At 35.5% G+C, this 18493-nt stretch overlaps 1 protein-coding gene across 2 annotated transcripts in view; it reads right to left on the bottom strand.

The window, feature by feature from the left end:
* Positions 1-318: 318 nt before the first annotated feature.
* PTPN12 (protein tyrosine phosphatase non-receptor type 12) overlaps positions 319-18493 on the bottom strand; it is an 86644-nt gene continuing 68469 nt past the window's right edge. For both annotated transcript variants that reach the window (XM_029233015.1, XM_029233016.1), the window contains 6 exons: positions 9717-10699; positions 6066-6143; positions 5103-5170; positions 4134-4164; positions 1719-1826; positions 319-1183 (listed from right to left, as the gene is read on the bottom strand). In XM_029233015.1, the coding sequence (XP_029088848.1) occupies positions 1122-1183; positions 1719-1826; positions 4134-4164; positions 5103-5170; positions 6066-6143; positions 9717-10699 (1330 nt within the window). In that variant the 3' untranslated portion in view covers positions 319-1121. The remainder of the gene's footprint in view (positions 1184-1718; positions 1827-4133; positions 4165-5102; positions 5171-6065; positions 6144-9716; positions 10700-18493) is intronic.

Raw genomic sequence — 18493 nt, 5'->3', positions numbered from 1 at the left:
GGTACTTACGGAAAGGGCCTCTGCTCCAGTGCAGGATGGGAAGAAACCAGTTCCCTTTTCCCGACTGCACCTTTGTTTGGTGTTTTCCTGGCATCCCAGTAGGCAACAATGAGAAGGCTAAGAAGGATGCCTAGGGCTGACTCCAGGATAAGTATTTAGAACTGCAAAGCCATGTTTCTGCAGAAGGTGCTCCCTATTCTGTAATTAAGAAATTAAACCCCATTCACACTCATGACTTAAAGATAAGACTGAGCTGGGAGGAAGGTGGATATTAAGTCTAATTTCCCACAAAAGAGGAATGAAAAACCAAAACAAGTAGGCACTGTAAAATTGTTTTTGTCTTTTTAATGGCAGGTCAAATATCCTGAAACATACATATATTTTGATAGTCTTCTAATCCCAGTTGAGTTCAAATATTAAAGTAACACACACGAGCTAAGAGAATTCAATATTGTTCCAAGGCACTTACTGAATCTCCATGACTAAATGAAAACAAGGACAATTAGGATGGACAATTAGACAGTTTATAATATAAAAATAACTTTTTGCTTACAATTTACAAAATGTATTATTATTACAATCTTTGATCTCTGATAACCTGTAATGCTGGCTGCATGAATCCAGCAATTTTAAAATTCTGAAACTATTTTCTAAAACTTCAGGGCAAATAATTTACAAATAAGGTACACAAAGATTTAGACCATGCAGAAATTTCTTACATCTTCTGTTAATAATATTTTATGACTGTAACTTTATCAAATTATATACCTACTTGCCCTGTACATATACAAAATAATGCATACATGATAAAACATTAGCAAAAGAGTAGTCCTTAAACTCAATTTATCATAAAAGTATTACTATATTAACATGTCTACAAGCAGCGTGTAACAGGGTTAAGAGACATTAAGGCAATAATACTTGAAGTTACAAAATAAACCGTATGTAATACTTTTTCCTAAGTGTAATATAAGGCAGGTAGATGGTCCCAGCAAAAAACACTAAGGTAACAATCTACACTGCTGTTAGTCCCACATTTTTAAGATGGAATACTATAAATCTGGCTTTCAGTGGCACTTGAATTTTCCAGTATAATTTAAAGTGTCTTTTAGTTCCCTGAATCATGTCCATTCTGAAGGTGGATCTCTTGGTCCTTTGGGTTTTCCACAGCGATTACCAAAACCTATAATCAAAATACCACAATAATTCTCTAGTGTTCAGAAATATTATTAAGCTCATGTCTGTAGACATTCTTATTTTATGGAACAAATAAGTTTCCATAGGGAAATTTAGAACTTAAAACTAAACAAATCTCTACAAACACAAACCAACTCTTAATTTGTTCTGGGTAGTTGAAAATAATTGCTTCTTTTATAAAAATAAAATCAATTCTATCAAAATGTAAGAAAAACAGCTAAGATATTTTAGTCTTTCCAACTCAAAAGAAAGATTTGTTTACATACTGCAGTTTTTTATATTTTAGTTTTTAACCTCAGTATGAAACAGAATAAATTAGTTCATTTGTTTCATAATTAATTCCAAGCAACTTTGACGGTACATGTTTTATTCTTGGCAAGTGCCATTTAAGGACCTGAATAAATCATAGCACAAAGATAAACTTTGCCTTAAGGAAATTCTGGAATGATGCCAAATAACTTTTTTCATTCTTGCCAGCATTAACTACACAATTACAGTTTTAAAATCATCTAATAAATTACCAATCTCTGTGGCTTCTGTTGGACTTTCTGATATTTGATCTTTCTTGTTACTGAAAGTAGTTGGACATTCTGTACAAGTCTCTGTATGAATACCTCGTGCTGGATGGTCTAAAATGCAAATCAAAGCCATTGTTAGTCATAATCATGTGTAGCATCATAGGTAGAAGAATCCTCTAATTGTTTTAATGTGGGCAGTTAGTTAAAAGAGCAAGTTTTTTCTTGGGCATAATAATTTTAGAGGCCCAGATAAATATAAATGCAAGGGTAATGAACACAGGAAATTATATTAGGTGTTCTTGCAGGCACGTAGAAACCTGCAGCGAGTACTTCTGCTGTGACGATTCTCCTTATGCTCCTACTTTAACTGCAACTGAAATGCCTTTATATGGAAATCAATGGCAAACAAGTTCATAGCTTATTAATGGACTTAATATTTGTACTTAAAAGTAGTAATTCTTTTCTTTTAAGATTTAGCATTGCTTAAATTTTAGTTAGTTTACTTATTTAACTGCCAATGCATATGATTAGTAACAAAAGAAATCAACTACTATGATTCAGGCATTCTTTCGCCACCTTCATCACGCCCCCTACACCCCCTGTAAGGAACTTTTCTGGAAACTTGGAATACAAGTCAAATAACAGACAATCCTTGTCCTCAGGTGCTTATAGTCTAGACAGGGGTCGGCAAACGTTTTCTGTAAAGGGCTAGAGAATATTTTAGGCTTTGCAAGCCACATACGGTCTCCGTCGCACATTCTTCATTGATTTTTGTTTCTTTGTTTTTATTTTTAAACAACTCTTTAAAATGTAAAAAGAACTCATTCAGCTCAAGGGCAGGATTAGGCCTGTAGGATACAGTTTGCTAACCCCTGGTCTAGTAGGAGAGACAGACAAGTACATTACTTATAGTAGTGTGATAAGGTTTATAATAAACGGGGACAGAAAGGAGAGGCATGTAGACGAAACTAGTGGCGGAGATTCAGGGTTGGCTTCTATAAGGAAATGATGATTTAGGCTAAAAGCCTCAATTTTCTCAATGAAGTAAAGGGTCTACTACTGAGTAAGAGTTAGTGGGGTTCATGAAGAAAATAAAGATTTGGAAAATTCAGGGGAAATAAAAAGGGTATAAATAGAGCATGTAAGATAACCAAGCAACGCTGAGGGCTCAACTGTGGATCAGTCCTAGAACTGTATGCTCAACCTGTAAAACAGCCAAGTTCCTCAGCAGTATTCAGTAATCCTGAGGGATAGAGCAAAATGGTACGGGAATTAGGGGCAAGAAAGTTAAGGATAACTGTGAGTGTGACTAGAGTGATGGAATCTAGATTGAATAGAGAAGGAAGAGAAACCAGAAAGGAGTTAACAGATACTAAGAAAATAAAAGACCCAGGGATCTAGCCATAGCAGCAGTAGTCATATAACCTAGATAATAATAACAGCATTGCTACCATTTCAGTGCCTACCATGTGCCGGGCACTGTCTAATACTCTCCATGTATGATTTAATTTAATTAAATCTTCGCAACAATCCTCTAGGGTAGGTTACTACCATTATCTGCATTTAACAGAGAAGAAAACTGAAGCCTAGAAAGATGAGGTAACTTGCCCAAACCCAAATAGTAAGTAAGATGGCAAAAATGGGACTCCAATCCAGGTGGGCTTGACGCTAAAGCTTCTGCTCTTTTCCTTATAATATGTTGCTGCAGAAAAGTAAACAGAGAATAATAAAGAGTTTATGAGATGGAATGGAGCCCCATTAGGCAAAGATCCAGGAAGAGAGCAGCTGAAGCAGAATGGAGGGTAAGGGCAGAGGTGATAGATAAATTGAGGGAACTGTATAAGCTAGGATGTTTGATGAGCTGCTTACATAGTTACTGATTTATAAGAATTAACAATAACTTGACCTATTTTACTATGATCATAAAAGTAATGTAGTAGAAAAATTTTCTAACTTGGCATTATAACACTGTGTTGAGCTAACATAATCTTACTAGCCTTCACAAATGTAAAAGTCCTAAAAGGAAGATTTCCAAAACAATTGATTTTTAGGCCCCCAATTCAATCATCTAGGTTAATTTGGCGCATTTATTCAAATCATTGTCAGATCTAGATTCTAAGTGTTTTTATAAACAACAGAAATAAAATACAGGAAAATATTTTTAAAATAATTTCCTTCCCATCAGCCTGTTAACTACTGATAATAAATGCTGTTATCCTCCTGATCAATCATTATATCTGGTACAATAACGAATTTAAAAGAATTAAACTACATAATTCAGGTTCTAGAAGAGCTGTCCTACATATTTCCACATACTGAAATAAATTTCACAAATAAATAGCATACACCATGAGACATGCTATTTTATGGAAATTAATCTATATAATCTATAGCAAAAAGGAACACAGTCCAACTTACCACATGTTTCGCTTCCAGAGGTTATCAAGCCCTATAAGGAAGACATTCAATAGCTATTACAGTACATCCCTTTCATGTACAAATTATAGAAAATTTGGTCTGTTATGAGTATATATCCCAATAAATCAAGATCTATCAAGATTCTCGTGTCAAAGGAAAAGAAAACAATGGGGTTTTCAATTAGGGTTAAAAACGTTTAATGCTGTGGTGTTTTATACTGGGAGTAAAAGGATAGGGGAATTCCTTTTCCTTCTGGATGAAAACTGAAAATGCAGAAGTTACTACATAAGAGAACATACACACAAACTGCATTTTGCCAGCCCTCTACTGTATTCATCAAATTATATCACTGATTGTAAGACACAGCATCATTATTAGGTTACCAATACTTTATCTACCAATTAAAGTATATCACAATGCTTTTTTAATCAAGTTTAAGATATACCCCAATTTCAGATATTCAAATATGAGAGAAATACGAAAAATATTAATGTTGATGAAAAATAGCATTTCCAGTGGCTAAAATATTTAGCTACCAAAACATTTCCTGAATGTGAAAGGAAGTCTCATGTGACCAGAAAAACCAAAGGGAGAGACAATATACCTGGTTCTATAATGGAAAGAACAAAATCTAGGAAAGTACTGGGACCCTGAAAATAGTAACTCCTGTTCTATTCATACCTCCAAAATGATTTGAAACAAGGCATAATTTACAAATTTCAAAAGCAGCTTGGGAAAATAATACTCTGAAGTGATGGTCATATGTAGATCATAATGCTCTTTAAAAAAATTTTAGATCTCACATTTTATACACTTTTCATCTGAAATCACAGCGTAAGAAATAATTATCAAAAATTATATTTAATAGTCTTAAGGTAAGTTATTGTAACAAACAACTGTAAGATAAATTAATAAAACAAAAGAACAAAAATATTGAGCTATAGCTGTTCCAATCCCAAAAGGACTCACTTCAGGTTTTCTTTGTTCACACTGCTCCTGATTTTGAAGTTCACTCCACTCAGATCTTACAGGTGTATCTGAGAAAAATGAAATCTTACAATTAAAATTAACATCTTTAATTATGAAAATTTCTTGCTTTAAGGTAATATACAAAAACAGATACTGTAGATTTTTAGAAACTATCACTTCCACTAAAAAATTTCTAGCTTCTATTAATTGAAGAATATCCCTTTAAGCTTTGCTTTCTTCCTTAAAATTTAAAGAATTGAGTTATCAGAGTTTATTACAAGTGCATTGTAATCTACAGGTGTGACACACATAGACTTATTTATTTAATATTAGTGGAGTATACGGCTTCACTGTTTTTAACATTCTTAAAATCAGTTAAAATGAATAAAATATTTGTAAAATGCAGCTCAGATAAGACTAGTAGCGTGCACCTCCACTGAGCACAAGACACCGTAAATATATTAAAGCTGTTTCTATACTCTTTTTCAGGATGGGAAGGAGGAGGAATATATTATCAATACTCTGAAATATCACTTTCTCCCTCACTGATACTCTTGTGGCCTTAAGGGTCCTCAGTTAACATCAACTGAGTGATGCCTGCCTACAACAGAATTTAAATGTTTACTTACCTAAACTGGTACCAAATGAAGCAGTTAATGTCTTTTCATAAGTAAGTGCCATTTTTAATGAATGAAAAGACAATAAACTGTATACAGTTACAGTTGCATTTAACTGGATTATAGTGTTTGATATAAGTGCAGCCATTTTATTAGCAGTCTTAGCAAATAAAAAATACCATTATAAGTATTTTTCATACAAGGAATTAAAAACATTTGTCAGTATAAATTCAAACCTGTTTTTGAATTTAATTGTGTAGCTCAACAGCAACAGACTGACATCAGCCATGTTTTTCAGAGCTTATTATTAAAGCATGAAATATGTAAAATCAGAAGATATACTCACTATGTTCACTGGCCAAAACAAAAGACTCAGGAGTTCTTTCAGGTAGGGGAGGAGGCGAATCTTCACTAACATCAACATCTATAACAAATACATAAAATTTAGACAAATTATGAACTTGTTAAAAAATGTTAACTCATTTAAAAGTGAACTTGTTATCTAAACAAAATAAAACAGCTTTCTTGACATTCTTATAAATCACTGCCACAAGTATCTAGGAGAACCAGTTTTTTAAAATGCAAAAATAAACAAGATATCCTTATCACTTGACTTGTTATCAAAAACAATTATAAAGCTTATTGAGCAAAGACTGAACTCCATCACTGTTGCACAGAGAAAATGACTCTCCCATGATGTTCCTGACACCGTGTAGGCGTTAATCACACTGTCCTCTGAGTCTGAAGGCATCTTCAGCAGAGAAGCCAGCAGGCGAGTGCCTTCTCTACTGGGTTTGCCGATAATGCTTTGCGTCCACAAAGGAAAGCTTTAGTCATCTGACTTAAATCAGTGTTTCCCAAACTGTAGTCAGTTGCTTAGCTCCTTTTCCGAGTTTTGCCATATACTGTGGACCATATGTCCTAATTTTTTAAATCCCACTCATTTTACACTTAACTATGTACTTCAGTCATGTTTTAAATAGTAATGACTAAAATAGCAGATTAAAAGTGTTAGTTATTTTTCTAATATACAAAAATATAACCATTAAAATTTTTGGATGTTCATTTATTTATTGCCTAAAATCTTGTGAACAGTGGCATATGACCATACTTTGAGAATACTGAATGAAGCCATATAAAAGCTTTTCACCAGTAAAAACAAAATTAGCTCTTGGAAAAGATAATGCATTAAGTAAGCCTTGTCAGTTAGCCTCATTATGGCATTAGGTGAAATGAGAGTATTAGATCCTTTGAGGTTTCACTGGAGGTAGAAAAAATATGAGGATACAATTCTGTGTGTGGACTCTCAGGTTAGAAAAGATGGGGCAAAGAAAGGAAGATGTGAGGATCCTATATTGTCTGGGCCTTGACAACTGTTTTCTTAAAAATGTGAACAACTGTGCCATACTTGGCTATTTTACCACATTTGATAGGCTATGCATTAAAAAGAGTGAAAATCAAGAAAAGCCTTTTCAATTTTCAACATGCATGAGCCAGGTATGACTGCTCTGGTTCCTCCTACAATTGTTTAGCTGAAGACACAAGAAAATACAGCCGCTGGATCCTGCTGAGAGAAGAGTTCCAGTCCAATACTTTATATATATGTGTGTGTGTATATATAAAAATCTGTATATATATACACACACACACACATATATATAAAACATGAGTACTGGAACTCTCTTGTATATAAAGTTAAGCTACTAAAGAACTATCTACCCTGTCTGGTAGTAACAGTCTAAGCAATCATATTTCCCCTTGCTCTTTTGTTACTAAGAGCTCACAGTGAAGAGATGGCTGTTGAAAGGAAGGGATGCATAATCTTGACACTGTGGTGCCATTTCACAATTACGTGAACAAATCAGGAAGGACAGTATGGCTTGTTTACATCAAGTATCAAGTATCTTTTGGAAACTCTATACCTCTTCTGTTTTAACAGTCCTCGCTCTTAAAAGACTTTATTTTCTAACTGTGGCCTTGGCTTCTCAACTGCATGTTTCTCCCTGGATCTCTGGATTGCCTTTTCTGTGTTACAAATTTGTCCAACCAGAGCCTGCACATTTTTCGTAGGCTTTTGTAAATCATACACTTCATGGGAGCCTAGTGTAGCCATGTTTGAGAAATCTTTCAGGAGGCCTGAGTCAATATTAAAATCAGAATGACAGCCAGGAATTTTTTTTAGGCAGTAACTTATGCAAAAGGTTGTTTTAGGTATCAAAACAAAATTATTCCTTAGCAAATTTGAAAACAAACAAGCAAACAATAATCTAATCCTTGAGCCAAAGGTTCATCTACAAGGTAAATAATTACTAACATTAAAAATAGGACTGCTTGTAGTTATGCTGCAATACAGAATACTTACACAGGAAAATCTTCTGTTAATACCAAACTCATTTAGCATAGTTAAGGGTAGAGTGAAAAGAAACCAGAAATCACATTTACAGCTATCTTTGCTTTGAAATACAAATAAAATGGAGAGAAAGGAAGTGAGCTGGTATACAGAAGAGTGCTTTCAACTATTCTGTACAGTATGTTGTTTTCTAAAGGAACTCTTTCTGTTATCACTAAAACACTGGTCATATGGCAGTAACTTTTAATGAGCATGTTATATCATGCATCCTTCCTGCCCTCACCAAACTTTATTTCTAGTAATAGTTTAAAAAAATTTATTTCCTAGGTACAAAACAAATGCCTGATATGCTAAAAAAAAAAAAAAAAAACCAAAACGACAATTTCTTATCTACATGTTTTCTTGTGTAGTTACAACTTAGCAGTTATTTTTCAAACTCTGAAATCGAGGGGAAAAATATATTAACAATTTAAAATTATGCCAAACTGGTAAAGTAGTATTTATTGTGGCAACCATTATCTTCTGAAGATCCTTCAAATAAACCACAAAAGAATCAAGAACACAGAAAATCCTGTAAATTTAGAAAACTAGCTTAGACTCTCATTTACTCTACCAGATACATCCCCAAGATAAAAAAAAGAAAAAAAAGTATGTGTGAGTTGAGGAAAATAGAGGCACCACAGTATGGGTGGTACTTACTGGGTGAGAATTAGAAAAAGTCATCTTTCAAGTTCACAGTACTTATTTGACTGCACATTATAAATACCAGTCTATGTGTGTCGCTATCAAAGTTCACCAACAAGTAAAAGACCACTGATAATCAACCTATCAATAAACAGCTTTTGTGTTTATATATTTGCTGTCAACTTCATGGTCTTTTTTTTTTTTTTTTAATGGTCTGTTGAAGACGGCACTGTGGTAATTTTTAGCAGATTAAAGAGGAGTTTCAAGACCCAGTAATACATCTTGGGAACTTAGGGGATACGTTACCTTGAAATGCTTAGACTGCTTAAAGAAGAGAGTCATTAATTAAACAGTAGTAGCACTGATGACTAGACATGGAAATATCCCACTTTCTACTGACTGAATTAAACTTCCTATATTCTGCTGAGCAGCTGCAATATTGCTCCTTGGGTAATAAACTCATTGTTGAAAGGAGCCATTTTGCAAGCATTTGTGAGGAGGTTTAAAATTTTAAAAAGGTATTTTGTAGTTAAAAGATCATAAAAAGATAACGAAATAGATATCTGTAATATACATGGGTGAAATTAAATGGCCAATCAAGCCATTCTACAATATTTGTGTCACAGTCACTTTAAGTAATCCCTAAATTGTTTCTAATTATTCAGTTATATAAAATTTTGACCCATATAAATACTAAGAGTTGTAAGATATAAGAAGAGAAAATTTTCAGTTACAACAATTTAAATATTTTGGAAACAAAAAGTCCAATAATGCAATGTGATCAAACTAAGGTAACAATAAATAAAGGCTTACTTAAAAAAAAAAATTAGTATCAAAAATAATGAAATTTTGCGTAGGTTCTGAAGTGTGGAATAAAACAATGAATTAATATAGCTAAGCTGCTTAGAACAGTGACTGGCACATAGTAAAAATATTTAAGTGTTAAGATACTATTATCATTACCTTTTTCAGCACCTGAATGTATTGTTCCTGCTATATCATGTCTAGCAATGGACATTGATAATACTTTCCTTGTAGAAATGCTTTCAGTACTAGCGGCAGCAGAAACAGTGGCACTTGCTGTTGAAATACTGGTTTTATTCTTGGTCACAGCACCATCAGAGTTCCTTTCATCAGAGTCTGAGTCATCAGAGTGAAGAGGATTAGTAAAACTGAGGGGTGCTCTGAATAGAGGGGAACTGTTGTGATGATCTGTGAGATCATGGGTTGCAAGTTGTGTCGTGGGGCTTGGTGTTGAACTCCCAGTTTTCATTGTTTGACAGTGGGTATCTGAGGATTTGCCTTCAGAGGAATCAGGCATGGGTAGAGTATTCTCAGGTCCATGAAATGACCATGGTGCATGTCCTTTCTCATCAAGAGGTAAGCGGTCTGGCCTTGGAGGTGTGTCTGAATTCTTCTGTGATTCTTCTGGTAGGATAACTGGAGCTTTACTTGACTGTGTTGCATTGCAGTCCACACAGGAATTCTGGGAAATACCATCAATTTTTAGATCTCTTGAATTCAGCTCCTGTGATTTAAAGACTTTATCAATTGTACATGGTGAAGCCGAAGCCGATTTAATTTTAATTGCATGTCCCCTATTCAAGAGTGTGTTCCCTTCAAAACTTTTTGGTCCTTCTTGAAGAGGGACCTTCTTAATCTCAAAACTTAAATTTCGCTCCAATTTTTTATCTATTTGTTCAACAGTTGATTCATTTTTCCCTGTAAGTTCTGTTGATTTATTATAGTTTCTGTTGAGGTCTGTTGAATGTTGTTCTGATGAAACCACGTGCAACACTGGCTTTGGATGGTATCTGTCATTGTCCTGCCACACAGTAGTGACTGTTGGAAAAGCTGAAGGGGGAGAAGGTGTCAAGATGGGTGGCACCGGGTGAGGTTCTGGAGGCTGCAGTATTTCTTCCTTAGCATCCCCTTCTACAAGGCAACTGGAAAATATTAAAAGAAAAGGGTATTAAAAGAATGTTCATCCTTTTAAAAAATAAGTTGATAGGTAACAGTTATGTAGCTAAGCCTCTTTAAATTAAAAGTCAGTAGAGTCTGTGGTTATGAATTAAAATTTGCCAAACTAAGTTAATGTTTAACAAGGTAGTAATGTATGTACATTGTTTAAAAAAGTCAAATAACACAAGAATTTTAATAAAAAACCAGCAGTCCCCTCCCACAGCCCTCCATTTACCCTGACACATCAAGTTTCAACTTTTTAAAAACAGCTACTTCGAAGATTTGCCTCCATATTTCAAAATATTTCAGAATGCATAAACGTTATTACTTGATCTATTTCACACATACTCTACTGTCTTCCTACTATGGAAATGTCTTCCTAATACTGCTAATTTTTGCTTAGTTCAATCTTATGACTACAGTTATTATTCATACCAATGACAGCATGACTTCCTATTTTTTCTTATATAACTCTTGTTTTTTCCCTAATAATTGTCTTGGGTTTCCTGTGTACCATCAGTAATTCAGCCCTTCTTCAAACTTTCCTGCAGATTTGTACACCTCCTCTCAATTGGTCCAGCATACCAGGTAACTATCAGTATCACAGACATCCGTCTTAGAAACCTTGAGCCTCGCGCTCCAGTGTGGACCCCTGGCCCCCGAGGCTACCACAGAGCTGACACTCTCTCTTGTGTTCCACTCTCCTGTTTCCCCGGTCCCATCTTCATTTTTCTAGCTACACTTGCTCAATTTAGTGGGTTATACCCTCCAATTGCCTCTTAAGAACTATACATAGGAAACAAATTTCCTGAGGCCTACATAATTATTGTATTTTCAAGGTTACTGACTTTTGGAAAAGGTGTATTATTCTAGACTAGAAATAACTTTCCTTAAGAATTTTATAATTGTGATTCCTGTTCCTTTGAATGTGAGCTGTTTTTTCTCTCTCTTTTGAGCTTTTATTTTTTTTAATTCTTCATGTTCTTCAACCTCATGGTGTAACTTTTTTTAATCCATTGTATTACAATTTTTAATCCATTATATTGAGAACTTTCTGTGCAAAAATTCATGTTACTACTAGAAACTTCTTTCATAATTTCTTCTCTTCCAGTCTCCTTCCAGACTATGATTCGTTTTAGTTATAATTATTATTATTACTATGAGTATGTGACATACCTCCCGCTTTGATTCTCTAATTTCTTTATCTTCTCTCTCCTATTTTCTCTATTTGTTCATTTTCTTGGGAGATTTCCTTGACTGTCTTCTAGCCTTCTTTAATTAAAATTAAATTTTAATTTTTAAAATTTATGCTATTATATTTTTAATTTCCAAGAGCTTCTTATTTATTATGACCTGTTTCTTATTTCATGGTTGCAATATTTCCTAATTACTGAGAAAACAGACATTTGCCACCCCCCCATCTTTTTTCTATTCTGTGTTGTCTCCATTCCATCCACTTTTTCCTGCTTATTTGGATTATGTCTTTCATGTTAGAGGCTTTGTCAAGTGTCTGATAATTCCTGGTTCTGTTCATTTTGAGAGAATGGAATATTTTAAATGACTGGGAAATGTGTATGTAAATGTAAGGGGGAGGGCTTGTGGCTTAGTGGCCATCTTACTGCTTGGTGACTGAATACAGTCCTTGCAATGTCATTGGTGGGCCACAACCATCAGTAACTATCGATTTCCTCTCTTGGGCTGGTTAGTTTTTCAAGAGAGGGGTTCTGTCTCCCACCAGAAGTAGCTATCAGTATTCTGGGAGCCAAATAAGGGGTGGGAGCAATCTCACTATTCAGCATGCAGATTCCTGCTTTCAGCAAGGAACTAACAACCCCACCATCAGTTGGACCTGATATACTGAACCCAGAGACTTCCAGGTTCAACCACGCCAGAGTAAATCCCTCCCTACTCTGTTCCCAGGTGTGCGTGAAGCTGTCATCTGCTCAATTTGATGGAAGGAATCTGGGGTTCTAAACACTCTTTATAGAGACATTCAAGTACTCTTCTTGTTTTCAGTCCCATCCTACACACCAGGCTTAAGGGGGACCTCCAATTTCTGGGCCTTTCTGGGGGCTCTTTGAAGATAATCATCTTGATTCTTATTGGCTTCCCTCACCTACAAGAAAGCAAGTTTTAGCTTTCTCTGTTCTAAGTCCCTTTTCACATTGGTCAGTGTGTTTTCCACTTCCCAAAATTCTGTCAAAATCTCCTTTACTACCACCTTCTCTTCAGTTTTTTGGTTTTTAATCTTTATATATTTTTATGTTCCTCCACTATAATTTTAGGAAGTTTAGGGAGGGACCAGAGTTAAACGTGCTTAAACTGCCTATTTAACCAACAATCCTGTAAATGTTTTTAGAGCAGTAGCCTTATGTGATGTTGATATGTACATAGTAAAGAAATTATTAGCTACTCACATTTTAAAAATAGCTTTAAGTGAGGTACAGTTGATATACAAAAACCTGAACATACATTTTTTCTGATTTATTTTATTTATTTATTTATTTTTGGCCGTGTTGGGTCTTCGTTGCTGCGCGTGGGCTTTCTCTCACAAGAGTGGTTGCGGTGATCAGGGCCTACTCTTCATTGCGGTGTGTGGGCTCCTCATTGCGGTAGCTTCTCTTGTTGCGGAGCACAGGCTCTAGGCACACGGGCTTCAGTAGTTGTGGCTCACGGGCTCTAGAGCACAGGCTCAGTAGTTGTGTTGCATGGGCTTAGTTGCTCTGTGACATGTGGGATCTTCCCGGACCAGGGCTCAAACCCATGTCCCCTGCATTGGCAGGCAGATTCTTAACCACTGTGCCACCAGGGAAACTCTGAATATATTTTTAATATATATATATATATATATATATATATATATATTTATGGCTGCGTTGGGTCTTAAGTTGTGGCATGCAGGATCTTTTGTGGCGGTGCGTGCAGACTTCTCTCTAGTTGTGGCACGTGGGCTTCTCTCTATTTGGCGCACGGGCTCCAGAGCACGTGGGCTCTGTAGTTGCAGCATGTGGGCTCTCTAGTTGTGGTGTGCAGGCTCAGTAGTTGCAGTGTGAGGTCTTAGTTGTCCCGCAGCATGTGGGATCTTAGTTCCCTGACCAGGGATTGAACCTGCATCCCCTGCGCTGGAAGGTGGATTCTTAACCACTGGACCACCACGGAAGTCCCTGAACATATTTAATGTATACAATTTGATGAGTTTGGACATATGCATATACTGGGTTGGCCAAAAAGTGCTTTTGCTTTCCAAGTAAAAATAAAAGACACATTTTTCATTTTTACCAAGAACTTTATTGAACAACGTATTCACCCTTTTGTTCCACTACCTTTTGCCATTTTTCAGGCAATTTTATAATTCCGTCTTCCCAAAACTTTTCATTTTTTGAGCAAAGAACTGTTCCAGGTGCCTTTTACAGTCTTCCAGGGAATTGAATTGTTTTTCCATTAAGAGAATTTTGTAAAGACTGAAATAAATGGAAATCCCAAGGTGCAATGTCTGGTGAATACGATGGATGAATCAGAACTTCCCAGCCGAGCTGTAACAGTTTTTGCCTGGTCATCAAAGAAACATGCGGTCTTGTGTTATCCTGATGGGAGATTATACATTTTCTGTTGACTAGTTCTGGACGCTTTTTGCCAAGCGCTGCTTTCAGTTGGCTTAATTGGGAGCAGTACTTGTTGGAATTAATTGTTTAGTTTTCCGGAAGGAGCTCATAATAGAGGACTCCACATACACAACATCCAATCCCACCACATACACAACATCACCTTCTTTGGATAAAGAGCAGCCTTTGGTGTGGTTGGTGGCGGTTCATTTCGCTTGCCCCACGATCTCTTCCATTCCACATTATTGTACAGTATCCACTTTTCATCGCCCATCGCGATTTGTTTTAAAAATGGGACATTTTCATTAGAGAATCACAGGCAGAAATATGGTCAAGAAGGTTTTTCTCACTTAACTTATATGGAACCCAAACATCAAAGCGATTCACACAACCAAGCTGGTGCAAATGATTTTCAGTGCTTGATTTGTGTATTTTGAATATGTCGGCTATCTCCCACGTGGTATTAACATTGAATGTTCTCAATTAATGTCTCGATTTGATCGCTATCAACTTCAACTGGTCTACCTGACCGTGGAGCATCGTCCAGTGAGAAATCTCCAGCATGAAACTTCGCAAACCACTTTTGAAACATTCGATCAGTCACAGCACCTTCTCCATATACTGCACAAATCTTTTTTTGCATTTCAGTTGCGTTTTTACCTTTCTTGAAATAATAAAGCATAATATGCCAAAAATGTTGCTTTTTTTCTTCCATCTTCAGTATTAAAATGGCTATACAAAAATTCATCAATTTTGATAAGTCTTTTTTAAATGCACACTGATATAACAGCTGTCACAATACAATCTAACAAAATTGTTTCGAATGAAGTTAAAGATAACTAAGTGCTACTAGAACCATCTTATGGAAAAAACCAAACGAACCTTTTGGCCAGCCCAATACATCCATGATACTATCACCACACTGAAGGTAATAAACATATCCATCACCTCCAAAAGTTTCCTTGTATCCCTTTGTGGTTCTTTTTGTTGCTCAAATTTAACTGATAATTACACTAACAGACTTTCCCCTTATCCTTCCTTAATCTAACGCTTGGTGAAATAAGGCTTAATAAATACACTTTTATAGTACTTTCAATATGCACAAAAATTATAAGCCCCATCACAAAGAAATATATGTTACATACTGACTTTCCACTATGGTATTCAGCATTAACATTTTCACGAGGTATTCTGATGGAAAAAAATTCCACTGATGATAATGACTTGCATCATTCTTATTGTAAATATTGTTCTTAATTTCATCTGTCCTGAGGAATGCATTTTTTATTTCTCAAAAACAAAACAAAACATTCAGGACCTACCACTTGCTAGGTATTACACCAGTACCAGAAGACAGAACAATGAACACAACAGTTTGGGTCCCAAAGGAGTAAAATAAGGCTAAAAAGGTAAGTTGGAGACATACTGTGACGGCCCAGAATTTCACGGTAAGAAGTTTGGTCTTTATAATATAGAAATATTACATTTAATTGGTGTGACAAAGTCTTAAAATGAGTAACTCTATAACTTTTGTTTCAAATTGATGTTTTATAGAAACTCAGAAAATTATTTTCCTTATAATAAATTAGGCTGGATTCCATATGAGATGGAAAGATTATAGAGGTGAAGGAAATGACAACCAAAATACTAGAACATAACATTATAAAAACAAAAAACCTTCACTACTACCCTTTCTTCTAGAGAGTTATTACTATATAATGAACAGAGTATTGGACTAGAAGGTAACAGATGTGTGTTCTTAGTTGAACTCTGCTAGTCTATGCAGGTCAACACCTTTGAGAACTAGCTATATTAACATCCATGTGATCAAGATTACTGTAAAAATCACTGGGTTCACTATATCACTTATCACTTTGACATATCATTGACTATCTACAGAATGAATAAAGAATACATGTGATCTAAAAAAGATGAGAAAACATATAATAGACACTATATCAATGCTAATTATTACTTTTTCACCAAATGATATCTCCTAAACACCTTACACTTTGGAGTTGAGGAAGATGATCCACTTGTGTTTAACCTTTATTTCTTGGTTTTACTATGTATTCTAATATCTATCAATAACTTTAAAAATAAATCTGAGATTAAAGGTATTTCTAAACAGTGAAAAGGAACAAAACAAGAATTAGAAAAGAAATAAAGCACAGAGAGCATAGGAAATTAGAGAAGTACAGTAAGCATGCATCGCAGTGTGTTTTGCCAAAATCTACCCTCATTTATCTTAAAAAAATGCCAATTTGGATAATTCAATTAGAACTTTAAACTTTCAGTAGTCAAATAAATCAATCTTGTCCTTTGTGATTTCCTTTATCCCTTCTATTATATCCCCCTCTACAAGTCTGTCAAACATTAAACTATATTCTGTGTTTCAATGATTTGACTTTTTATATTTAATTAATTTAACTATCTGAAGCTTACTTTGGTATGTGGTGTGATATAAAGGTCTAAATATATTTTTCCCCTAATGGTTAATAATATGACTTAATAAATAACCCTTTTTCCTTGTTTAATATATGTTAAATTAATTCATAACACGATCTATATTTCCTAGTTGCTTATTCAAGTCCATTAACTAACTGGTATGTATGTATGTGTGTGTGTATATATATACACACACACACATATATGCACACTTTTTTTTTTTTTTTTGGCCACTACATGCAGCATGCAGGATTTTAGGTCCCTGACCAGGGATTGAACTCATGCCCCCTGCACTGGGAGTGTGGAGTCTTAACCACTGGACTGCCAAGGAAGTCGCAACTGGTATATTCTTATACCACTAACAGATTATTTTTATGTTCATAATGCATTTTATTTATTTGTTTGTTTATTTATTTTGGCTGCACTGGGTCTTAGTTGCAACATGCAGGATCTTTTAGTTGTGGCATGTGGGCTCATGGTTGAGGCATGTGGACCCTTAGCTGCGGCATGCATGTGGGATCTAGTTCCCTGACCAGGAATCAAACCCAGGCCCCCTGCATGGGGAGCATGGAGTCTTACCCACTGGAGCACCAGGGAAGTCCCACTAACAGATTGTTTTAAATATAGTTTTATAATTTTTAAAAGGGTTGGTTCTCACCCATCACTACTTTCATCCTAAGTTTTCTTTGGTATTTTTGTCTCTTTATTCTTACAAGTGAACTTTAACATTATATTGGAAAGTTCAGAGAAGATTCCTTTGGTATTTTGATGAGAACTGCATCAAACTTGAAAACAACTGATATTTTAAATATCACTGAAAAAAGCTAAATTACAGTTAACTTTTCCAACCAAGAACACTTAATTTTTTTCACTAATGCAAATGAATACATTTCTACTTCAGATTCTACTTTCTACTTACGGTTATTTCCAGGTATGTATATTTTGAAAGGGATCGCTTTTAAAATTTTTTCTTCTCCTATTTTGCTGGTCTGTAGGACCACTTTCTACTTTTATTCAACCACTTTGCTCCTCTTTCTTATATATTAGTCATTTTAAGGAAATACATTTGGTTTTAATGTAATTATTTTTTAAATCAACAAAAGGAAAATAACATTTCAAAGAAGAACCAAAGGGCTTCCCTGGTGGTACAGTGTTTAAGAATCCGCCTGCCAAGCCAGGGGACACGGGTTCGAGCCCTGGTCCAGGACGATCCCACATGCTGCGGAGCAACTAAAGCCCGTGCGCCACAACTACTGAGCCCACATGCTGCAACTACTGAAGCCCATGCGCCTAGAGCCCGTGCTCCACAACAAGAGAAGCCACCGCAATAAGAAGCCGGCACATCGCAACAAAGAGTAGCCCCGGCTTGCTGCAAAAGCCTGTACACAGCAACGAAGACCCAACACTGGCAAAAATAAATAAATTTTTAAAAAAAAAACAAAACAAAAAAGTCAAGTAGAATAATAGCTGTTTTATGTATATGGATTTCTCCCATAACCCAAGTTTCTACTCGCCTTTTTCCCAGGACCCTTGGTCACCTGAATCCCACCACATCCTGTGCTTGATGAGAGTTCCCAAATGCCTCTATCTGAGCATACCTCAGCTCCTTGTTTTGATCCCAGAAATACCCTCCCCTATCCAGGATATTCTAAGTGCCACAGATGTTTAAAAGTCCAGTTCATTCTCCCAGGCAGCCCTTAAAGGAAGTAGATAGATATTCATGCATTT

The sequence above is a fragment of the Monodon monoceros genome, unplaced genomic scaffold (genome assembly GCF_005190385.1).
Source record: "Monodon monoceros isolate NGI ecotype Baffin Bay Population unplaced genomic scaffold, NGI_Narwhal_1 Super_Scaffold_2, whole genome shotgun sequence".
NCBI classification, from domain to species: domain Eukaryota; kingdom Metazoa; phylum Chordata; class Mammalia; order Artiodactyla; family Monodontidae; genus Monodon; species Monodon monoceros.
This window is presented reverse-complemented; position numbering and strand designations above follow the sequence as displayed.